The sequence below is a fragment of the Trichechus manatus genome, unplaced genomic scaffold, assembly GCF_000243295.1.
Source record: "Trichechus manatus latirostris isolate Lorelei unplaced genomic scaffold, TriManLat1.0 scaffold00047, whole genome shotgun sequence".
NCBI classification, from domain to species: Eukaryota; Metazoa; Chordata; class Mammalia; order Sirenia; family Trichechidae; genus Trichechus; species Trichechus manatus.
The window spans coordinates 9,017,241-9,042,262 of NW_004443983.1; the positions used below are offsets into that span (position 1 = coordinate 9,017,241).

General features: G+C 43.2%; 1 protein-coding gene across 3 annotated transcripts in view; it reads left to right on the forward strand.

Moving 5' to 3' along the window:
• The window catches only part of MCC (MCC regulator of WNT signaling pathway), a 326,867-nt gene that overhangs the window by 269,026 nt on the left and 32,819 nt on the right, over positions 1-25,022 (forward strand). For all 3 annotated transcript variants that reach the window (XM_004376987.2, XM_023731965.1, XM_023731966.1), the window contains exons 10-13: positions 73-213; positions 4,033-4,136; positions 7,424-7,607; positions 21,528-21,762. In XM_004376987.2, the coding sequence (XP_004377044.1) occupies positions 73-213; positions 4,033-4,136; positions 7,424-7,607; positions 21,528-21,762 (664 nt within the window). The remainder of the gene's footprint in view (positions 1-72; positions 214-4,032; positions 4,137-7,423; positions 7,608-21,527; positions 21,763-25,022) is intronic.

The following is a 25,022-nucleotide window of genomic DNA, read 5'->3' on the forward strand; positions in this document are numbered from 1 at the left end:
TATATAGGTTACACTACTGAAATTAATTATAATCCAAGGATAAAATTTTCAAGTGGTTTTCTTCCTTTGTAGCCGGATCGAACACCTCAAATCCCAAAATGACCTCCTAACCATAACCCTGGAGGAATGCAAGAGCAACGCTGAGCGGATGAGCATGCTGGTGGGAAAATACGAATCCAATGCCACAGCACTGAGGCTGGCCTTACAGTACAGGTGAGCGAGCAGTTGGAGGTGGGGAAGTCACACATCTGTATCTGTGTAGTCAGTTTAATTTAGAAATGCATCCATGGTAACTTTCTGGATGAAAGTAGAAAACAGGCTTTTAGAAGACATAACTGGGGAGTTGGACCGGCAAATACTAGTGATACGTGTTGAAACTCATTTCATGTCTCTGTTGTAGCAATTAAGAAAATGACCGTAATGAATTTGGTATTAGTAAATAGGTATGTTTCTGCTAGCATACTCAGTATTATTTCGTTCAAGTAATAGCATTCAGAATATCTATTTTTGTTTTAAATATTTATTGTTCTTTTAAGTCTTTATCCTTATTCATATGTTTTATGTAGTTGAAACTCTTATGTATTCTATTTCTTCAATTTGTTATACTTTTTTAAAATGCTGCTTAATAGTCTCTGTTTATTTTGAATGACTGTATCCCCTGCATCAAGTTTATATATTGTTACTGTATTTACTCATTTCTCTAAAAGACATTTAGGCTTTTGAAGACTTTCTGATATTGAAAATAATTCTGTGGTGAATAGTTTAATACAGATAATATCTTTTGAATGTTTTCGTCAGGATAAAATCCCTAGGGTAAGAGTTATAGGTCAAAGGATACGAATATTTCCATGGCTCTTCAGGCTCTCCACCAGTGTTTTTGCATAAAAACAAGCCATTTGAAATGACTACAATCCATTTGAAATGACTACAATCCATTCATTGATGGTTCACTGGTGTATGAATGTACCACTTTTTTTCAGCCTCATCAGCTTTGGAATTTAGCTACCTTTAAATTATTGCTTGTTTAATAATAGCTACAACACTGTGCTTTTATTATTGTTTTTATAGGTTCATCTTATTAGTATTACCGCTTGGGCATGTTTGCCAAGGTCCCAGAGTAGTGACTGTATCTTACTCTTCACATCCTCTGAAAAGCTCAATATTATTTTAAGAAACATCGATGTTTGTTCAAAAAACAAAAACAAAATATATGAGACCAAAGCTGGAGAGCAATCATACTAATTTACAAACACACCAAAGCAAACAGATGATCCATCTATGGCAACTCTTAAAATAGGCTGTTCTGTACCCACAGCCTGCCTTTCATCAGAGATGTCTTTCTTCACATTCACACATCCTCACAGATGAGGAACTGTCCCACAATCTCCAACCTGGAAGATGGACTGCCCTTGAAAGGAGGAGCTGCCAATATCAAGAGCTAATGATTAGGCCCTTTTCCTTAACTCTCAGTAAAGGAGGATGAAACAAAGACAATTGAAAACAGATGGTCTGTTGACTAAATGTTGGCTAAAGCAACATTTCCCCTGCTCAGCTTGGAGACTACTCTGTTATTTGCCTAAAGGGGAAATTTTGCTACTGCAGCCATCTTGCTTGGAAGCCCACAGGTATTATGCACACACTATCCCTCCTGTGTGGACCTGGATCCATGTGAGTCTCAGGCAGTGATGGAAAGGGGGCCTTCTTTGATCCTTTACTTCGTTTGTCCAATGGATGATAGACTCAAAGGGGCTTTTTTTTTTTTATCTTAGAAACCCAAAATCAAACTCTTGTCATAGGTTTTGTGAAGGCCCAAGAATGTTTCATGAGACAATTTTACAAGCATCTAAAAGAACTTTCTGCAATGATGTAACCATTCTATATCTGTGCTGTCTAATATGGTAACCACCAGCCACATGTGGCTACTGAACAAATGAAATATTCCTACTGCAATTGAGAAACTGAATTTGCCGTTTTATTTAACTTTAAAAAATTTGAATGTAAATAGCCATATGTGGCTAGTGGCTACTACTATACTGAACAGTGTAAGTCTAGATCAAAATAGTGTGCCTTATGAGGTGCTATATTATCCATTGCAGTGTAATGAATTACTTATTATGTCACAGTTCCTGAGGGTAGGAATTTGGGAGTGGCTTAGCTGGGCAGTTTTGGCCCAGGATCCCATGAGTTTCCAACAAGCTGTCAGCCAGAGCTGTATCATCTGAAGCATTAACTGGGGCTGGAAGATCTGCTTCTAAGAAGGCTCATCCACATGACTATTGGCTGGATTCCTCAGCTCTTTCCTGTCTGTTGGCTGGAAGCCTTAGTTCCTCACCACTTGGGCCTCTCTACGGGGCTTTTTGAGTGTCTTCAAGACATGTCAGCTGGCTTCTCCCAGAGCAAATGATCCAAGTGAGAAAGTGAAGTGAGAGAGAGGCCAAGAGGGAAGCCACAGTGTTTTGTAATAACATACTATCACTCCTACCATATTCTACTGGTTGCACAGACCAGCCCTGGTACTGTGTGGGAGGGAACTACACAAGAGTGTGGGTATCAGGAGGTAGGGATCTTTGGGAGCTATCTTGGAGGCTGGGTACCAGTTGTCGTCAAGTTGACTCCCAACTCATGGTGACCCCATGTGTGTCAGAGTAGAACTATGCTTTCTAGGGTCTTCAATGGCTGGTTTTTCAGAAGTAGATTGCCAGGCCTTTCTTCCTAGGCACCTCTAGGTGGACACAAACCTCCAACCTTTTGGTTAGAAGCCAAGTGCTTTGACTGTTTGCACTCCTGAGTGAGACTAGCTACCACGAGTATATTATGTTTCCCTTTTAGCTGATTGTCATGGATTGAATTATGTCCCCCAAACAATGTGTATCAATTTGGCTAGGCCATGATTCCCAGATTTTTATGGTTGTCCTCCATTTTGTGATTGTAATTTTATGTTAAAGACGATTAGGATGGGATTGTTGTAACATCCTTACTAAGGTCACATCCCTGATCTAATGTAAAGGGAGTTTCCCTGGGGTGTGGCCTGCACCACCTTTTATCTTACAAGAGATAAAAGGAAACGGAAGCAAGCAGAGAGTTGGGGACCTCATACCATCAAGAAAGCAGTGCTAGGAGCTGAGCGTGTCCTTTGAACCTAAGGTTCCTACACTGAGATGCTCCCAGACCAAGGGAAGACTGATGACAAGAACCTCCCTGCAGAGCCAGCAGAGAAAGTCTTCCCCTGGAGCTGATGTCCTAAATTTGGACTTGTAGCCTACTGGACTGTGAGAGAATAAACTTCTCTTTGTTAAAGCCGTCCACTTGTGGTATTTCTGTTATAGCTGCACTAGACGACTAAGACACTGATCCTCAAAGGGATAACAAACTTGTCTCTCCCAACTTTATTGCTTCTTTTATTTTTCTATATCCTAGTGTAAAGTAAGGAGCCCTGGTTTCCCAGTGGTTAGAGCTCAGCTACTAACCAGAAATTCAGCAGTTCAAATCTACCATTTGCTCCTTGAAAACCCTATGGGGCAGTTGCCTGTAGGGTCGCAATGAGTCGGAATCGACTTGACCGCAATGAGTTTGGTTTTGTTTTTTTTTAGTGTAAAGTAAAGGAGTCCCTGGGTGGCACAAACAGTTAAGCTCTTGACTGCTGGCCAAACGGTTGGTGGTTCAAAGCCACCCAGAGGTGTCTTAGAAGACAGGCCTGGTGATCCACTTCCAAAAGGTCACAACCTTGAAAACCCTGTGGAGCAGTGCTAGTCTGCACGCATGAAGTCACCATGAGATAGAATTGACTCAAGGGCAGCTAACAGCAACAGTGTAAAGTAAACAAAAAAGAAAAAGGGGCAGTGGGGAGATGGCCAGTATAGCAGAACAAGCCACTGGCTTTTGCCTGGGAATATTCGTGGGTGGTTTCTTTGCTTATATGGATAGTGAGGCTGAGAGGAGGATCCAGAGCTGCTTCCTACCAGGAAATGGTGGGGGCACTGAAGATGTTCCTTGTTCCCTGCTAGAGCTGAGGACCCTCTGTTTGTGTTTCAGCGAGCAGTGCATAGAAGCCTATGAACTCCTCTTGGCGCTGGCCGACAGCGAGCAGAGCCTCATCCTGGGGCAGTTCCGAGCAGCTGGTGTGGGGTCCTCTGCTGGTAAGTGTTACCTGAGTCCCTCCATCCTCTTCCCCACCTGGTTTCCCAGCCTCCTTTGCTCCACCGCCCCCATCCCAGCTGTTAGCTTTGGATCATCTCCCGACAACATGAAATTCGCTTGTCAAGTGTGTTTTTTGCTTTTCCTCATGACTGAGTAAATTGTTTATGTTTAATGCTGTAAGAACTGGAGTGGAAACAGAATTACAGACAAGTTAAAACAAACAACCCCTCTTAGGAAACATACTCTTCTGGGCTGACAGTAGGACCAGATGGAGTGGGAGGCTCATAGTGATTAAAGGAACCAACTTTTCCGTAGCCTCCTGCTGTGATGCTGGTTGTGGAGGATCCCTTTGCTGCCCATGTGGCCTTTGCCTTATCTTTGTTGCTTTTATTGGCTATGCTTTTTTTCAGTATGTCTTTTTGGGTAGTTTTGAAGTCTGGGTTCCCCTGACCTCGTCTCCAGGTATCTTATGAATAATGAGGAATTAGTTGCACACCCCATGCTTGTCAGCTTCAGAGAATGCTCATCTACCTCACCTCCCTGCACCCTTCCCTTCCCCTCACCCCTGTGGTCATGTGATTTGTATCTCAAGATCTGCACTGGCCCCCTTCTGCCTTTCAATTTTGAGTAAGTGGAAACCAGTTGTCATCAAGTCAACCCCAACTTGTGTGCTCCACAGGGCTTTCAATGGCTGACTTTTCAGAAGTAGATCGCCAGGCCTTTCTTCCAAGGGGCTTCTGGGTTTGTGCATTTCTCCCAAGGTCTGCGAGCCTCCATTGGGGCTTGTCCTTCTAGCATGTACCTTACAAAGACTGTCACAACTAGGGTACATCCCAAACGAATCTCCCTGTATTCTTTCCAGCTCCTCCCTCCTTTTTCCTGGGGTCTAGCTTTGGCCTAAAACATTCACTGTAGAAAAAAAATGTTTTCCCTTCTTTGGTTTTGACATGCACAGGAATGTGAAGCAAATCTGAAGAAAGGGAAGTATCTTGGGCATTATTAATTTCCTGTTTCATATCCAAGTTACCTTACATGCGAGCAGGCCTTTATTGATGTGGTTGACTCCTCCCTCTGGGTCTTTTTTTTTTTTTAAATAGTAATTACAATCCCAGCCCAAAAGTAGAGACTCTGCCAGCATTTCCATTAGAAACCTCATTTTTTTAGGGTCTTCTAACTGAACCATAAAACTTTATTCTCATATGAAACAGATCCTAAAATGATCTTGGCCTGCTGTCAGAGTTTTTTTTTTTTTTAAATATATGTATTAAGAAAAATGATCAATTACAGAAAAAAATTAATCATCTTATTTCCAGGTTGTATGAGAGGAATATCTTAAACAATTCCATCCTGGAAAAGTACCTTTTATTAGTCTTGTACCTACTCAGCACAGTTACATGGTAGAATCTAAAAAGGCTTAAATAAATCTGCATTTAAAATCAATAATGAAATGCTTTATATTTGCCTGATACTGGGTAGCTCACGTATATATTTATAAGGTGAGTCAGTGAGTGATATCATGCCTACTTCAGAGTAGAATTCAAAGAGCAGTCACTTAGTGACTGAAGGTGGTCAGAGAAATTAATCAAGGTCCTGGGAACCTTAGACTGCAGGACATGCCCACCCCTATTTCCTTCCCACCCTCCATAGGTTTCATCCTACTGAAGATCCTTGGCTGGTACAGACGGTTTGCACTCAGCTACTAACCTAAAGGTGGCAGCTCAAACCCACCCAGCAGCACCATGGAAGAAACGCTTGCCAGTCTGCTTGTGAAAAGATTACAACCAAGAAAATCCTATGGAACAGTTCTACTCTGTAACACATGGGGTAGTCATGAGTTGGAATTGACTCAACAGCATTGGGTTTTGTCCTGCTGACAGCAGCCATTAACTTGCCACTCTGCCCCAATGTGCCCTATAGCTGCACAGCACAGCAAGTAATAGTTTGTGAATTTTGCCCACACTGTCGGTTACTGTGGTTTCTTTCTTTGTTTCTTGCCCACTTCATAGGCAGTCATTACGTTCATTCTAGATAATTTAGGCCAGTGGTTTTCAAACTGTGCCTTGCAGAGCTGGAGGCATTTCTTTGAGTGTCAGCAGTGGGGTTGGAGAGTGGGGAAGCTGAGCATATTCCCCCAAACCTTGTCCACGTCTACCAGTTCCACATTTACCAATTGTGTATTAGGCTTCAGTGTAAGATTTCACGTGAAAATATTCCAGAAAGCACGGATCTAGGCTGCAGAGGTAGCAAACTAGTGATTTGTTTGGCCAGCCCAGTTTTTAAGACACATTAAGAATGAGAGCAGGGAGGTTACTGTCGGTTTCTGGGCTGGTGTCCACCACTCCCCAGTGTCTTGCTGCAGCCCAGTTACCTGAGTTCACCACCCCTGACCAAGCCGAGGGAAAGGTCAGGGATAGCATCCGTACAGAAAATGCAGACACAGCCTAAAGTTCTCTCTCCTTTTAACTTTCTTTTATTTTTTAGAGCAGTTTTAGGTTTAGAGAAAAATTACACAGCAAGTACAGAGTTCCCATATGTGCCCTCTCCCCACACACAGTTTCCTCTGTTATTATCACCTTGAATTAGTGTGGTACATCTGTTATAATTTATGAACCAACATTGATCCATATTTTTAACTGAAATCTTTGTGTGTACAGTCCTGTGGGTAAAACAAATGTGTAATATCCTGTGTCCACCATTACAGTATCATACAGAATGGTTTCACTGCCCTACAAATGTCCGTGTTCCATCTCTTCATCCCTCAAAAAGATTAGTGGCTGCCAGCAGTTCAGGGGGAGGAAGGAGGGATAAAGTTCTCATTTTAACCATTAATTTTTGTTTCTCTTGCCTACACAAAGCTCTAACCAAAGCTGTAGATATGGCACAGTTTGCCTGGATTTTTCCCTGCCCTCATTCACAAAGAAGTGCCAGCACACGGAAGAATGTCCAAACAGTAGACTTGTGACCAAGTGGGAGATAAAGACAGGAGCCTGGATAATTAAAAATCATAGCATGTGTTAGCGCAGAAAACAGACCTCAGAGATCACGTTGGCCAACCCTTTCATTTGTAGGTGAGGGAAGGGGAGCCCAGAGCAGAGAAATGCCTTCCCAAGTACAGCTACTAAATGGCAGAGCCAAGCCCAGAACACAGATCTCCTCGCTGTCTGTCCAGTGCTTTTCCTCTCCACCACTCCTCCTCTGCCCCGAGTACTTGATTATCCAAGCTCGTTCACAGACTTGCCTTATCCAGACACATGTTGACTAATCCGTTGGCTTCTCTGCAATGTAGGGGACCAGTCAGGGGATGAAAACATCACTCAGATGCTCAAGCGGGCTCATGACTGCCGGAAGACGGCAGAGAATGCTGCCAAAGCCCTGCTCATGAAGCTGGATGGCAGCTGCGGGGGAGCCTTTGCCGTGGCCGGCTGCAGCGTGCAGCCCTGGGAGAGCCTGTCCTCCAACAGCCACACCAGGTAATGCCCAGCCTTTCCGCCAGGTGATGGACATCGAGGCCACGTGTGGTCTGTTCACTGGTCTTGACGTGCAGTGATCCAGTTCTCAGGACCGCCGGGCATGGGTAAGGGCAGAATTCTCCTCAGGCCTGCAACTTGCTCTATCCAAAAAGGAGTCAGAGAATCAGAATGGGAGAGCTGGGAAGGGGCCATCTTGTTTTGCCAACATGAAAACTGCAACCCAAAGAGAAGGGGTAGAGATGGAACCTGAACCTGGCTTTCTGTCTGGTATCCTTTCTCCCATATTGTTTTTTTGACCATTTTTTTAAAATCGTAGTAAAAATACATATGACAAAATATTGCCGGTTCAAAAATTTTTACACGTGCAATCCATGCATTGACTACGTTCATCATGTTATGCAACCATCACCACTATCCTTTTCCAAATTATTCCACCTCCATTAATGGAAACTCGGCGCCCCCAAGCCGTAACTCCCTTTTTTCCCCTCCCTCCCACCCCTGGTAACCACTAGTGAGCTTTGGTTTCTATATATTTGCCTATTTCATGTAAGTGAGATCATGCAGTATTTGTCCTTTTATGCGGCTGACTTATTTCACTCAGCATAATGTTTTCAAGGTTCCTCCATGTTCCCCCATTTCTTTTTTTTTTCCAAAACCATTATTTTATACCTGAAGAAACTGAGACTGAGAAAAGTGACTTGGCTCCAGGTCATCCAGTGCAGAGCTGGGTTGTCAATCCATGTCTGTTTGACACCAAAACTCTGTCCTTTCCAAGATTCCACCTGATGGTCCATTCTGGAGCTGCCTCACTGACGAGTCAGACCTCGTACCTGTGCACTGGCAGCTCACAGCGCCAGCTGTGAAGTGTGGCGCCTATTCTAGGTAGACAAATGCATAGAGGTCAGAGTTTATTAGTGGTTATCAGGGCAGGCAGGAGGGGGTAATGGGAGTTATTGCTTAAAGGGTACTGAGTTTCTGTTAAGGGTCATGGAAATAATTTGGAAATGGATAATGGTGATGGTTGCACAACATGATGAATGTGATCAGTGTCACTGAATTGTACACGTAAAAATGGCTGAAATAGCAAATTTTTTAAAATAATATCTTACTGAGTTTTTGGTGAGGTTTACACAGCAAGCTAGGTTCCCATTTGACAATTTCCACACAAATCGTTCAGTGACGTTAGTTTCATTTATCACAATGTGTCAACATTCTCTTTGTGTTCTGTTTATTCCCGTTCCAGTAGTTTCCCTGCATCCTTTTCTTCTCATCTTTGCTTTTGAGAAATTTTTGACCTTTTGATCTCATACTGATGGTTTTTAAAAAGGGAACTGATCTTACAGGTAATATCCTTCACTTTATGTGCCACTCTGCTATTTCGCTAAAAGGTGATCTCGGGATAGGTTTGGTTCTAGGTTTAAAGGGTGTCTCAGGGTGAGAGTCTCAGGGGGTCTTCTGTTCTCTCCTGTCCCAGTTTGTCTGGCTTTTTTTTTTTTTTAAATAAGAATTTGAGTTCTGCTCCATATTTTTCTCCCATTCTATCCGGGACCAACTATTGTGGCCCCAGTCAGAACAGTCAGTAGTGGTAGCTGGGCACCATCTAGTTCTTCTGGTCTCAGGATAGATGAGGTTGTGAGTCTTGTAGACTTGTTTCTTCTTTTTGTTTTTGGTTACCTTCTTACTGTTTTACTCCTGCTGAAACAGTAATTGTGTCTTAGATGGCCACTCACAAGCTTTTAAGACCCCAGACACTACTCACTTCACTAGAATAAAAAAAAAACCAAACCCATTGTTGTCAAGTTGATTCCGACTCATAGCAACCCTATAGGACAGTGTAGAACTGCCCCATAGATTTCCAAGGAGCAGCTAGTGGATTCGAACAGCTGACCTTTTGCTGTTAGCAGCCAAGTGCTTAACCACTGTGCCACCAGGGCTCCAGGACAATGTTGAACAACCAAAAACCAAACCCACTACCATTAAGTCAATTCTGATTCATAGCAACCCTATAGGACAGAGTAGAACTGCCCCATACGGTTTCCAACGCTGTAAATCTTTATGGAAGCAAACTGCATATCTTTCTCCCGAGGAGCAGCTGGTGGGTTCAAAATGCCCACCTTTTGGTTAGCAGCCAAGTGCTTTAACCACTGTGCCACCAAGGCTACCCTAATATTGAATAAGAGTAGTGATAATGGGCACCCTTATCTTGTTCCCATTCCTCAAAGGGAAGACTGTCAGCCTTTCTCCGTTGAGTATAATATTGGCTGTTGGTTTTGCATATATGCCCTTAATTATGTTGAGAAATTTTCCTTCTATTCCTATTTTGTTGAGAGTTTTTATCAGGAAAGGGTGCTGAGTTTTATTGAATACCTTTTCTGCATCAACTGATATGATCACATGGTTCTTTTCCTTTGATTTATTTATATGGTAGTGGATTACATTGATTGATTTTCTGATGTTGAACCACACTTATAATCCCAGTATGAATCCCACTTGATCATGGTGCATGATTTTTTTGATATGTTGCTGAAGTCTGTTGGCTAGAATTTTGTTAAAATGTTTTGCATCTATGTTTATAAGGGATAATGGCCTGTAATTTTCTTTTTTTATTATGTCTTTTCCTGGTTTAGGTATCAGGGTTATGCTGGCTTCATGGCGTTCGATAGTGTTCGCTTCATTTTCTATGTTTTTGAAGAGACTGAGTAGGGTTAGTGTCAGCTCTTCTCAGAATGTTTGGTAGAATTCTCCAGGGTAGCCATCTGGTCCTGGTCTTTTTTTGTTGTTGTTAGCAGTTTTTTTTATGACATCTTCTATCTCTTCTTTTGTAATGGGTCTGTTTAAACTTTCTACCTCTGTGTTAGTTTGTGTAGGTAGTGTGTTTCTAGGAATTTGTCCATTTCATCTAGTTTTCAAATTTGTTGGAGTATAATTTTTCATAGTATTTCATAGTATTTTTCATAGTATGATCTCCTTTATCGCTGTTGGATTGGTTGTAATATCACCAGTTTCATTTCTTAATTTGGTTATTTGCCTCTTCTGTTTTCTTTTCCTTTTGTCAATCTAGCCATTAATTTGTCTGTTTTATTGATCCTTAAATGAATAATTTCTTTTGTAAGATCAGCATAAAGCTGGTTCCTATGAGGCAGAAGTTAAAGATGTCCCAAATGTCCAACTCTTCCAAGCTGCTGTACCACTCCATCATCTCTAACATCATCTACTCCCTCTCCCCTCAGTACTCTCCCTCCTGTCTTTGGGTTCCCTAATTCTCTACAACGCCCCACAGAACTCACGAACCATATAAAGGAAATGGCTCACATGGTTGTGGAGGCTGGCAAATCCCAAATTCATGGGTCAGGGGTAGGCTTCTCCCTGGCCCTCTGTCTCTGCCCAAAGGCACTCAGCTTTCTCAGTTCATGGGCTGGGAAGCCCACTGTACTGTCTCCTGCGGGTCTCTCCTGCCAGTCTCTCCTTCATTGGTGGTGGTGGGCTGTTCTTTCTGCTCTGGAATTGGCTCTCTTTTAAGGCAAAACTGACCAATCCCCTTGGTGGGCCACAGTTATCTTATTTGCACAGCCCTGCCCAATCACCTGGGTGAGTTATAAGACCATGGCAAGAAAGGCCATCTAAGTAATTCATCACACTGCTTCCTTTCAAAGAATCAACTTCTGGTTTTGTGTTAATTCTTTGAATTGTTTTTCTGTTTTCAATTTCATTTATTTCTGCCTTCATCTTTATTATTTGTTTCTTTCTGGTAGCTTTTGGCTTCTTTTGCTCTTCTTTTTCTATTTGTTCAAGTTAATGATTTTGGATCTTTCTTCTTTTTTAATGTAGGCATTTATTGCTATAACTTTCCTTCCGAGTACTACTTTTGCTGTGTCTCAAAGGTTTTGATATGTTTGTGCTTTTATTTTCCTTTGATTCTAGGAATTTTTTAATTCCACTTTTGATTTCTTCTATGGCCCAATAGTTTTTAGTACTGTATTATTTAGTTTCCACGTGTTTATTCTTTTTTCCTTATTTATCCTGTTGTTGATTTCTAGCTTCGTACCGTTATGGTTAGAGAAAATGCTTTGTATGATTTTGATCTTTTTAAATTTGTGGAGACTTGTTTTGTATCCTAGCATATGGTCTATTCTGGAAAATGATCCATGTGTGCTGAAGAAAAATCTGTATTGTTCTGATATTGGGTGGAGTATTCTCTATATGTCTATTGGGTCCAGTTGGCTTATGGTTTTATCTAAGTTCTTAGTACTCTTCTTTTTAGATGTTCTGTCTGTAATAGAAAGTGGTGTGTTGAAGTCCCCTACTATTAGTGTGGAGTTGTCTATTTCACCTTTCATATTAGACAGTATTTGTTTCATGTATTTTGGTACATTGCTGTAAGGTGCATATATATATATATATATATATATATTTATAATTGTTATGTCTTCTTGCTGGATTCTGTAATGTCCTTCTTTATCTCTTGTAACAGATTTTGATTTAAAGTCTATTTTATCTGATATCAGTACCCCTGATCTTTTTTTGTTTACTGGTTGCATGGAATATTTTTCTCCACTCTTTTATTTATTTTCAGTCTGTTTGTGTCCTTATATCTAAGATGTGTTTATTGTAAATGGGAAAAAGGATAGATCATGTTTTTTTTACCCATTCTGCCACTCTTTGCCTTTTGCATGGGGTGTTTAGAACATTTATGGTTACTACTGAAAATGAAGTGTCTATCTCACACATTTTGTTATTTGTTTTTTGACTGATTAATATCTTCTTTTTTTTTTTATTCTGATTTTTCTGTTTTTGTTTGTATTTGGGTACTTTCTTACAATGAGCCTTTTTGTTATCTTCCTTCTTGTCTTCTGAGTTTCTTCTTGGTGATTTCTTAGTGGTTACTACATATGTTACATTACACAACTTACAATTAGAACAACATTTGACATATCAACAACTGTTAACAGAACCTTATAATAAACCTTAACAGAACCTTAATAAATCTATTCCTGATATGCTCCTCCCTCCCCCATTTCTGGTGGTTGCTCCATTAATATCAATATACAACCTATATTCAATAAGTTCACTTTATACTAATTTCTTAATTCCATTTGGAATACTCCCTTGAGTAATACTTGCAAAGCTGGTCTGGTAGTGGCAAATTTCCAGAATGTCTGTTTCTTTGGGAGTGTCTTGATTTCCCCCTTGTTTTTGAATAACAACTTTGCTGGATAAAGAATTCTTGGTTGGCAGGTGTTCTGGTTCAGTATTTTATATGTGTCATGCCATTGTCTTCTGGCCTCTAGAGTTTCTGAGGAGAAATCCACACTAATTCTTATGAGAGACTCTTGGTATGTTATATTGCACTTTTCTCTTGCTGCTTTCAGAATTCTCTCCTTGTCTTTGGTTTTCAAGAATTTTATTAGGATATGTTGCAGAATTGATCTTTTTGTGTCTCTTCTGATTGGGGTTTGTGTAGCTTCCTGCATTTGCAGACTTGGTTCTCTGTTTCAGGTCTGGGAAATTCTCTCTGATTATCTCTTGGAAAATTGTTTCTGTGGCTTTATTGTTGTCATGATGCTCTGGGATTTCAATAATTCTAATGTTAGATTTTTTAATTGAATCCCACATTTCCTTTTGGGTTTGTTTACTTTTCTTTGTTCTTTTCTCTTATTTTTCTTGAGACTTGAGAAGTTCAGTTATTTTGTCTTCTAGTTCACTTATTCTATCTTCTGTCTGTTCAACTGTACTTTGAGTGTTTCTCTTGCTTTTTCTAATTCAGATGTTTTCTTCTTCAATTCCAGTATAGTACTCTTTGGATTTTTTTTTTTGGGGGGGGGAGGAGATGTTTTCAGTTTCTTTGTTAAGTTTCTCATTTTGTTCCTCCATTTGTTTCCTGAACTCTGTTAGTTTTCTGTGTGCTTTTTTAAAAATATATTTAGCACCATAGTCTGAAAATAATCAATTCTTCACATTATTCTGGCTTCCATAGGAGAGATTTCCTCGTCTTCATGTTTAACTTTTGATTGTTCTTTCTTCTGTTGTGATTTTGTATGTTTTACTAACTTTCGTTGAACTTGGGCTATTTTTTAAATTTTTTTTAATTATTGTTTTGCTTGAAATTTTTTTCTGTTTATTGTGGGTAAATTTTCTGATTGGACACCTTGAAAAACATTTTTAGTGCACATGGATCATTATTTCTTTTTTCTGGTAGCTTTTCGTTTCTTTTGCTCTCTTCTATTTGTTCAGGTTGTCAGCTTGAGTTACTGATTTTTGTGCCCTGGTGGCACAGCAGCCAAGTTCCCAGTTGCCAACCAAAAGGCCAGGGCCCACACCCATCAGCCACTCCACCGGAAAAAGATGCAGCTGACCACCTCCACAAAGACTCACAGCTCTGGAAACCCGACGGGCAGCTTCCATCACCCTGGCAAGTTCTCTATGAGTCAAAATGACCCAGTGGCAACAGGCTTGATATCTCCTCCTGAGAACCACTAGATGGCACTCTTATCCCTAGGTTTTTTCCAGTGTTGGTTTAGGAGTTCTATATGCTTGGTCTTTGGAATTCAGTACACATGCACGGGGAGAGGGAGGTTTAGTTGTTCAGAGACTTTGCCATAAGTGCTAGGGCTTGACTTTCCTGTGTCGACGGTATAGAGCTCTCTATGGCTTTCCTTCACTGGCTCCCCTGCACAGACACTCCCACAGTGCCCCGCTATGGGCCATTTCCTTTTTCCCCGTCAGTCTGAAGTATTCCCCTTGTCCTGATGCCCTTACAGTTCCATCTGGTCCTAGTGCCTGTCCATCTGGGACCTCTCATGCAACACCAGGGTCTCCCTTTGCCCCCTCCCAGTTGCTCAGCCTGTGAATTCCCACAGCCACTCTGCGCCGCCTTAAAAAAAGTCTGCCTAGAGCTTACTCAGATTAACTCCTTTTCTGTGTTCCGTGTTTGGGATGTTAGCCAGCCTCACCCCTAAATGGCTGCGATAAGTGAGCCCTTCTTATGATAGCAGGTAGGAGGAATGCTTTCCTCGTCTCCTCCACTTCTGGACTCACCCTGACTCTCCAATACCTTGGCTGCTGTCTGGAGTTCTGAGATCTCAGTCTGTGCTTGTTTTTATTCATTGTTCAGTGAGTTAGTTGCTGGGGAAGTAAATGGAAGTATCCACTCACTTCACCATCTTACTCGGCCTCCTTGTTCACCGTTTCTTTATATTCCTGATTTCCCGGAAGGATCGGAGTAGCTAAGGTAACTGCAAAAGAGCCCTGGTGGTGCAGTGGTCAAGCACTCAGCTGCTAACTTAAAGGTCAGTGGTTTGACCCACCAGCCACTCCTTGGGAGAAAGATGTGGCAGTCTGCTTCCATAAAGATTACAGCTTTGGAAACCCTATGGGGCACTTCTTTTCTGTCCTATAGGGTCACTATGAGTCAGAATCAACTCAGTGGCAATGGGTTTTTGTTTTTGTTTTGTTTTTTGTTTCGTTTGGTAAGGTAACTGCAAACTCCCTAAGCATCCAAGGCCCAGATCATTGCATCCTATCTCCAGGCTCCATTCTCCCATCCTCTATGCTTCTGTCCTTTGTAAGCTTTTCTCAGGCAATAGCTTCATCTTCTCTTATCCCTTTTGCCTCATACAGTGATGCCATATTCACAGTGTGTAATTAACAGACACTTAATCATGAACCTGAGTTCAAGTTCACTGTTTGCAAATCTAGAAAACTAAAGTGAATACTTGAAAAAGATGGGGAGGAAGGCAGTGAAGACCTTGCTAAGCATAATTTGCCGAAGTCATTTGATTCTTTTTGTGTGTGTGGTGGTATGGAGGTGTCAAAATGAAGCCTTTTCTAGTTACCCTTTCCTTTCTTCCACTGAAGCCCTAAAAACATGAATGCCTTCCGTTTATATACCAGTACCCAATCTAGAAAGTAGAGACTCTCATGTGAAAACAGGAAGGGTAACTTACCCAGTTCTCACAGGTGAGAAAATCTTGGCTCAGAGATGTGTAAGTGACTTGCTGCCTAAGGTCACATGCCTGATAAAAACCAGGACTCAGACCTGGACTTCAGCACCAAGTGCATTGTTCTTTGCACTATACCACATCGGGTCTCACGACATTAAAAAACTGTCTACTTGCAGATCAAGTGACCAGAACCACATAAGAGTAGATTGCACCTCAAGAGCCAAGGGAGAAATACTGATGTTTTCTTGATGACTGACAGAAAATGTAATGTTCCCCTCCCTTTTCCAGCTGGCAGGACCCAGTCATCTACCTTAGTGCCTCCACTTACCTGTCCTGGGCCTGGTGCCCCAGGAAAGAGGACTTCCCAGTAACATACTTGGCCAGGTACCCACAAACACAAGGGAATTATTTCCTCTTGACTTCAGCAACAATTGTCTTACTCGGTGAAGCACAGATTATAATTTTTTTTCTCAAAACTAGATTCTTCTGTTTAAATACAGAAAGCAGATGTTTTTCTTAATGACTTTTCCAGATGTGTACAATCCATAATTTCCGTGTTCATTTAGAATAGGAATATAGCTCTAACGTTGTCAGTGATGTTTTTCTGTTGAATTAGTGAACATCAGAATGAGGTTGACAGGAAATGTATGTTACACCCAAACCACCAAAAAAAACCCATTGCCGTCGAGTCGATTCCAACTCATAGCAACCCTATAAGACAGAGTAGAACTGCCCCATAGGGTTTCCAAGGAGCACCTGGTGGATTCGAACTGCCGACATTTTGGTTAGCAGCCATAGCTCTTAACCACTGTGCCACCAGGGCTCCTATGTTGCACCAGTAGCATCTAAAGTCTTTGCCTCAGATCTTTTCTCACACCTTTCCACTCCCTCCCCACAAATAATTTTTTTGTTTGTTTTAATCTGAATCAGAGACAAACTTGGGACCAGTCAGGAGGGGGGACATTTTGTCATTATTTATTTAGCACAGACTCTGTTTTTGAATATTTGTTAGAAATACTTTTAACATATAGATGACCCTTGGTTTTGACAATTTTCTTAAGAGATATTTAATTTTTGTAACATGTCTGCAAGTTGAGGTGAATTCATAACATAAGCCTCTATTTTCAAGGATGACCTCACAAAAGAGTGGCCCTTGAACTGATTTCAGTCTCAAATGGATCTTCCAATCAAAGCACAGAGAGGGCTTTACCTCAGGTTTCATCCAATTTGCTTTAAAAATTCACTTTCACATACCTGCCCAAATCAAGGCAGCTCAGAGTGGGTACAGAAAAATACACACAGGGCATTGATGTGGGATGATTCTTAGAACCTGATACAACTAGACTACTTTATCTGAAACGTGGATTCTGTAAAAAGTCCCAAACCTCCAGACCTTTGTCATAATTATAATAATTGCAATAATTTTGTTTGTAAGTCTTACCATTCTAGCCCAGATGTTCCCCCATGTCAAATTCATGGAAAACGAAAAGAAAGTGTCTGAGTGGGAACTGTATGTGGACCACCAGATCCTATCCTCCCACTGTAATTCACTACCACAGAGAATTCTAATCAGGGTGACGGGTCAGCTGTTGTTTAAGATCTCAGGAAGGGAATACTGAATGTCCAGCCTCCACATGCATTTCTGGCAGCAAACACTCATGACGGGAGGGTTAATGGTTTTGGAGAGCAGCAGCAAAGGGGTGGTTACCATCCAGGAGAATAAAAATTATAGCCAAGCACTCAGTTGATTCTGTTGGCGGGAGCCAAGGGATGTTGCTATTTCATTTTTGAAAACACAACCATGGCCTCATCAGAAAGTGCAGTTTTTTAATGAACAGAGTAACTAATGTTGACTGCCTGACTAGCTTTCTCAACATTAAAAAAAAAAAAGAAACCGTTGCTGTCGAGTCAATTCTGACTCATAGCAACCCTAAAGGACTGAGTAGACCTGCCCTATCAGGTTTCAAAGGAGTGGCTGGTGGATTCGAACTGCCGACATTTTAGTTAGCAGCCGAGCTCTTAACCACTGTGCCACCAGGGCTCCTCCTCAACATATGTTGATAAGAACTTCAGGTAAAATCCATCTCTGATTTTTGAGGCAAAAGAAATGAAACACCCTTCTATCTTTCTGCTAAGATGAGCTGAGGAAACTGAAAAAAAAAAAAAAAAATGAATCTTACTTTTAATGAGCTGTGTGCAGGGCTGTCTTGAGGATGGGAATGGAGCGTGGTGGAGAGGGACAGAGATAATATTGAAAATGAATGGCTGGTTTGACGAAAAAGTCACAGAGTGGACTAGGCAGGCACAAGAGTGGGGTGGCCCACAGCCTGCTGCCATGCATTTCTACCTGGCTGCTGGCTCATGGTGTCTGCATTGCTCACTGGGAAAGATCCGCTGGCAGAGAAAAGATACAGAGTAGACCCCGCCTGACTGAAGTCAAACAGCTTCACTGTGAGGAGAAACCCAAGAGGCCTGGCCTAGCTCCTTGCGAAACCACAACAAGAAGCCAAAAATGTGCAGCTCCGCCGTTCTGGGGGGCCCAGGTTTTCTTCATCTACAGTCTTCCCCTCTCACATCCAGCCTCCCATCCTGAAGAGGAGAAATAATACAGCCTGTATAGAAAGTGACTTATTCCCCTCTGACAACTGAGATCATCCAGCATTCCAAGCTGGGAGAGTTAATGGATGACTTAACCCTCGCCCGGTGGCTGATGGCAGGCCCTCAGGAGACCGCCAGCGCCTTTGTCTGCAGGAGGCCAGAGAAAAGGCCAGTGACTGCCCCTCTTTTTGCCATTGTCATAATCATATTCTGCAGTGGAACATTAAGGGCATAAAGCAGATTTGTAATTAACCTTGCCTGATCTGTCCCCATAATGTCCTGGAGGGGACAGAGGGAAGCTGGAGGGGCTGCGGTTTCCTGGGGCTTATCTGGAAATTAAACTTTCCTCTGGTAAAAGCATTGTGCTGTGAGCTTCCTGCAGGGTAGGATCTGTGGACTGAGCTTTTGTTCTTTTTTCTTTTTCTTTCTTTCTGACATCCCTAGCCATAGCAAAGAAGGTGAAACAGAAGAAGCCTTCCCCATGCAGCCGAGGGCCCTAGAGGGCTCCAGGCCACCCCAGAGCCTGGCAGTCCTGGGCTTCCCACGCGCACGTTCTTCTAGACTGTAGTAGCTGTTAATCCAGTCCACTTGAGCGCTTGCTGCTTTTCTGCTCCCTCGGGTGGAGGTTTTCTGGGCTTGTGAGTGGCCTGATAGCTAACATCCTAAGAGGATCACCGAGCCTGGTGCTGGGTATTTTGGGGCTACTGGGACAGCTGTCAGGAAGATTGCTGCCCACCCCTCCTCCTCCCCCAGGGCAGGTGCCGTATGGCAGCGCGAGCCATCCTGCCTTCTTCAGGACCCACGAGGGTCCCTCCCCACTTTATCACAGCCCAGAAAGGTTAGGCAAGTTAGGCCATAGAGCTAGAATTTGGCAGAGGAACAATGATTAGTGGCTTCTATCTAGAAAATCTGAGAGGGTCGGTTACCTCACAGGCTTCTCAGCAAATGCCGATTTATCCTATGGGGCAGACCAGTGGTTCTGATTGTTTATCAGCATTATCTGAAGTGGGTGTTAAATTGATGGACCCCATCCCAGGGTTTCTAATTCTGTAGGTGAGGGAGAAGGGGTAGCTGAGAATGTGCATTTCTAACAAGTTCTCAGGTGATGCCAGCCCAGGGACCATACTTTGAGAACCCCTGGAATAGACCCATCCTGCCAAATGGAAAAATGCCAAAATACTGTCACTGCAGTGCCTGCAGAGTAATTGGAGAACTCTAGCTTTTAATGCTGTTTCAATTTGGCAATTACTTTTTTAAATGAAAGGAAACAAAATGTACTCCAAGGGTGATGCTTTCTTTCTAAAAAAACGTAGTTTGAAGACAGTATCACAGAACGTCGTCTGGGTGGTAGATGCAGCAGCGATGTTGGTTATCCTCCATTTTTTCTGTGTGCTTGGCATTTTTCAAATTAATTTTTCATGAAAAGAAGGACGAGGGCGTTCCAGCTACACTGGGAAGGATCGCATACCTGATCCTTCCTCCCAACTCCCTGGAAGAGAAAGGTCGCCATCCACAGCGCCGCATGTCTGAACACTCTGAGCACAGCTCCCACTCTGCCCTGTGGAATGCTTTGTGAACAATGCCACCACTTTTGTTTATTTTAATTTTGTTGCTCATCTGTCTATGTTGTCAGTCTGAGAGGGTGAGCTCCCAGAGTGTGACTTCAGTGGTTTTGTACAAGGCATGTCTGCCATAAAGCTGCTGCCGAGAGGCCTTTCGTGAAGACCGCTGAGGTGATGAGGGAGGGGCCCTTGCTGGCTCCCTTGGCTAAGTCCCTCGCCATTGGCAGCTCTCATCCCCCATCCCCACACTCACCACCAGGCTGCCCGCACCCTCCACTCTGTGCACTGTTTGCTCTTTCATGCTTCTCTGGAGCACCATCATTTCATCATGAAATAGCACCTGAAGTATTCCACCTGCAGGGCATTTCATCTTCCCTCTTCTCAGCCTCTTTAAAAGAAAGCTTGAGAAAGCAAAATAGTGATGATTAATAATTACTGTGTTTATCCTTCTCACTGCCATCACTGCTTCCACCCTGACCTAAGCTTCCACCATATCTCCCCAGCATTGTTGCAGTGGCCTCCTAACAGGTCTCCCTGCCTCTGCCCCTACTTCCCTGCCTCTCTCCTCAGCACAACAGCCAGAGGGATCTCATCACTGCTCTATTAAAAACCCTCTATCAGCTTCCATTCTAATTCTAGAGAAAGAGATACATACCTTATGTTACATGACCTGACACCCTGCCCCTGCCCCATACCTCTGACCTAACCTACATCTCTCCCCTAGCTGACTCTGCTTCAGCCACAATCTCATTCTCACTGGCCAAGCTCTCTGCCTCAGGGCCTTTGCATTTGCCGTATCTTCTGGCTGGATCACTCTTCCTCCAAATATCCCTATAGCTCCCTTTCTTACCTCCTTCAAGTCTACTCAAAGGTAACTTTATCACAAAAGGCCAGAACCCTCTTAAGAGCAATGGCCTCCATTTTCCCACTGTGCTCACACTTTCAGGGTGGTCCTCATCCCCTAGAACCTTCACAGGTCACCACAGGCCCAGGATTCAGTCTGGCAGCCCCTGACCAGTCACTCTTAAGCATGGGCTGACAACTGCCCCTGGGACTGGCCTGAGTCCCTGCAGTGGACATTGTATTTAGAAGAAGACGCAGGAGAAATGGTTTGGAGGCCTGGGGCACCCTGCTTTTTGACTTATCATCACAGTAGTCTTGCACCTATGTTTTTCCTGGTACAAGATTCAAGCAACACCAGTTAATGAGGGCAAAACATCCTCCTTCACTACCACTCCTTCCAGCTCCTGCCCGCAAGGGGCCTGCTGCCAACAGTTTCAAGCATGTGTGCGCGTGCACACGTCTGTAAATCATGCCATATGTATTTTATTCTTCAACGTGCTGTTCCCTTAACATATCCCTTTATTAAGTCCTGTCCACGTGTACACTTATTTTTTTTATTGTACACGTAGTGCTGTTCATGTTCCCACACTTAAAATATCTCCACCATTGTAATAATTATCATTGTTGTGATGATCACGATTTCCCTTCTTTTTGTACTATAATTTGAGCCCTGTTTTAGATCATATTACAAAGACATCTTTGTGTGTGTGTATCTTTCTGCTTTGGTAGAATTATTTCCTTAGAATTCATTTCTAGGGCCCACAATACTGTGTCCAGGGGTATAAACATTTCTATTTCTACTATTCTTCATACTTATCTCATTTCCTAAAATGAGGTATTGATTTACTATCTCATGAAGAATGGTTTTGTTTTGTTTTTACTATCAGCTAAATAATGTTGAGTATCGGAGACATGGAGAAGAGTGAGGAAAAAGAACTATTAGAAATGACGGAAACGGGTGCTTTTTGTCTTCTCAGTACAACCAGCTCCACAGCCAGTAGCTGTGATACCGAGTTCACTAAGGAAGACGAGCAGAGGCTGAAGGATTACATCCAGCAGCTCAAGAATGACAGGGCTGCCGTCAAGCTGACCATGCTGGAGCTGGAGAGCATCCACATTGACCCCCTCAGTTATGACGTCAAGCCTCGGGGAGACAACCAGAGGCTGGACCTAGAGAACGCCGTGCTGATGCAGGAGCTGATGGCCATGAAGGTAGACTTATGGGTGGGGTCCCGCCCACTGACCCTCTGCCTGTCCGCTAGGGTGTTGTAAGAAGAAAACATAAAAGGCCCTCTGAAAGTGGGGAAAGCAGATGATGAGAAATCAACCCCACCCACTTTCAGTCATCTCTCCCCAGAAGATAGCGAGAGCCTCGTTTGTAAAACGGGCCGTTTTCCCTATGTCTGGGAGTCATTTGGGCCAGATGTGTTCCTTGAGGGGTGAGTTGAGCTCCAGAAGATGCCTCAGGTGTCACAGCTTTGAAACACCCAGTGCAGACCTCTACAGGATGGAGTGTCTATGTTTGTTGTTAGGTGCCGTTGAGTCTGTTCCTACTCATAGCGACCCTATGTACAACAGAACGAAACACTGCCCGGTCCTGCACCATCCTCATGACCATTTTTATGCTTGAGACCATTGTTGCAACCACTATGTCAGTCCATCTCCTTGAGGGTCTTGTTAGTGCTGTTGTAACAGAATACCTCAAGTGGGTGGCACTGAAGAACATTTATTGTCTCACAGTTCAGGAAGCTAGAAGTCCAAATTCAGAGTGTGGCTCTAAAGGAAGGTCTTTCTTCTTCTATTTCAGCTTTTAGTAGTCGGCAATTCTTGGCGTTCCTGGACTTGTAGATTGAGTCATCTGCCTCCATTCCTATAGCATCAGATAGCATCTGTCTTCTCCCTGTGTCTGTTTCTGTGTCTAATTTGCTGTTTTTATAACTCAGAAGTGATTAGGTTTAGAACACAACATACACTGCCAAGGCCTCATTAACATAACAAATAAAACCCTATTCCTAAATGGGATTACATCCACATGTATAGGGGTTTGGATTCCAACACGTTTTAGGGGGCACAATTCAACCCCTAACAATTGAGTTACGCCTCTGTCCATCTAATATAACTCTCAATCTCAAGAATGTGTAAAGATACTTCATGTGCCCTGGTTGATGGTTCTGATGTTGCCTTGAGGCAGGAGATGTGGGGTGAGTCCAACTGCAGAATTTGGATGAGAACCTTGGTTTCCTGACAGCCTTTCCCCTTCGGTACCGTGTTGGGTCCGCACGGATTCCGATGCCCTCCCTGTGACGCTTTACTAGTGTATTGTTCTGTCAGTGTTTCCTGATAACATCTTGGGCTGCTTTTCCAAAGATGAGAGTTATCTGCTGGTGTTTCTAAAGCAGGGGAAGCTTTCTTGGAAGGCTGGGGCCCCTCACTGGGAAGTGGATAAACTACCATCTCTCCAGCAGGACACACGTGTGTTTTTGGCCAGGATGCCAGGCACTAGGCCTGCACCTTCGACCTGCTCTCCTCAGAAGACAGCTCCTAAGAACATGATCCCATCCAGGGGGCAGACACTCTCACTGCAACTTCATCTCAGCAGACCTACACCCAGGGTGGGCACTTGCTTGGGGCTGTTCCTGCAGGCCTGGGTTGAGCACAGGACTCTGCTGCCAGGCCCTGTTGCTGTGGGGAGCAGGAGGCGAGGGGGAGAATAGGCGCCATGTTCCCCAGTCTGTTATCCAAACTCCATGCTCCTGTGAGTAAAGGCCTGATTTGCACAGGCTTGGATTCTGCAGTGTTGAGACATGAGGAAGGGTCTCTCAGGGGTGGAAGTGAGGGTCACAGTCAGTATAAGAACAAGAGGCAGCACAGCAGGGCAGAGGGTGTTGTCATGACCAGTCTCCTGTTGTGACCAGCACTGTCCTCGGAAAATGCACTGAGGTTTGAGCTGTGAAGTGATGAAGACCTTCCCCCGGTTGCACCGCTCCTGGAGAGGAGAGGGCCTGTCAGCAGCAGTCACCCCTGACATACTCCGGGGTAACTTATTCAGCTTGTCTCTGCCCTGTGTGGCTGCGCTAGCTTTACTCTGGTGAAGCCTGGGAGGACTCTGGGCAGTGGTAGCAGATGCAGGAATCACCCCTTTGTTTCCAAGCTTGCTTGTGTCAGGTGCACCAATTCGGCTCACATCTTGACTTCTGTTTTCTCTGGAGAATCCTCACACAACTTGACTGATTTCTCCTCTCACTGCCCACGAGGCGGGCCTTGGGTCCATAAGCACAGTGACTTTTTCCCCAGTCAGGAGGCCCCTTTGCAGACCCTCACACCCTGTAGCATGAGTCATGAGGCTGCCCTTCAATTATTTATTACAACCATCATGTTTCCTTTGGCCAAAGACTAAGAATTTCCTTTTGATATTCAGGCAAATATGTAAGAAATTTGGTTTAATTCTGCCCAAGAAAGGCATTTTTTGTGGACTCAAAGTTCTAATAGTCCCTTTGCCACTTAAAATATGTGCGGGACCTCATACCACCAAGAAAGCAGCACCAGGAGCAGAGTGCGTCCTTTGGACCCAGGGTCCCTGCGCCTGAGAAGCTCCTCAACAAGGGGAAGACTGAGGACAGGGAACTTCCTCCAGAGCCGACAGAGAAAGTCTTCCCCTGGAGCTGACACCCTGAATGTGGATTTCTAGTCTTTTTTTACTACACTGTGAGAAAATAAATTTCTCTTTGTTAAAGCCAAATAAATAAATAAATAGAATATGTACTCATCTTAGAAATGTTCTAGAAGAGTCGAAATCATAAAAAGCTGAGAGAGAAATAACCCATAATATTATGATCCAGGGGCACCATTGCTAGCATTCTGGCTTGGTTTCCTACTTACAAATCAAAGATAAACATCAGAGCCATTCCACTTCCCCATGTGTCCCGCCTGTGTGTTTTATGTGCTCACCCTACCAAATCCATTACCAGGCACATTATATTGGATTTCACCATTTTGTTCTAGGAGACAACTCTGAGAAACTTAACTGTTGTTTGGGGTTTTTTTCCCTCCTTTCTTGTACATGATCTTCAGTACATACTTTTTCATTTCTAGATGATCTACTTGGTTCCCTTTCAGATCCACTCTTCTTTTTTGAATGCTCTTTCATTATGGCTTCTATTCCTTTCTCTCTTTCATTGTTTGACGTGTTTATAGTTTTTTGCTTTTTGTTATTTTTGGCTCCTGTAAAGTGCTAATTCTCACTTGGGTTGCATCTGCTGATTCTGCCTCCATGTGGTCATTTCCTCTTCCAGAGTGAGTGTGTGTGTGTGTGTGTCTGGAGGGAGGGAGGGCGGGCAAGGGAAGAACATGCCGTAGCTCATCTTCAGTGGACATTGTGTTTTCCACGGGAGTCCCGAGTCCTGGGTTGCAGATGTCCCTACGCAGTGGTTCTACGTTTAGATCTATTGAGGACCCGTGGGCTGCAGAGGTTA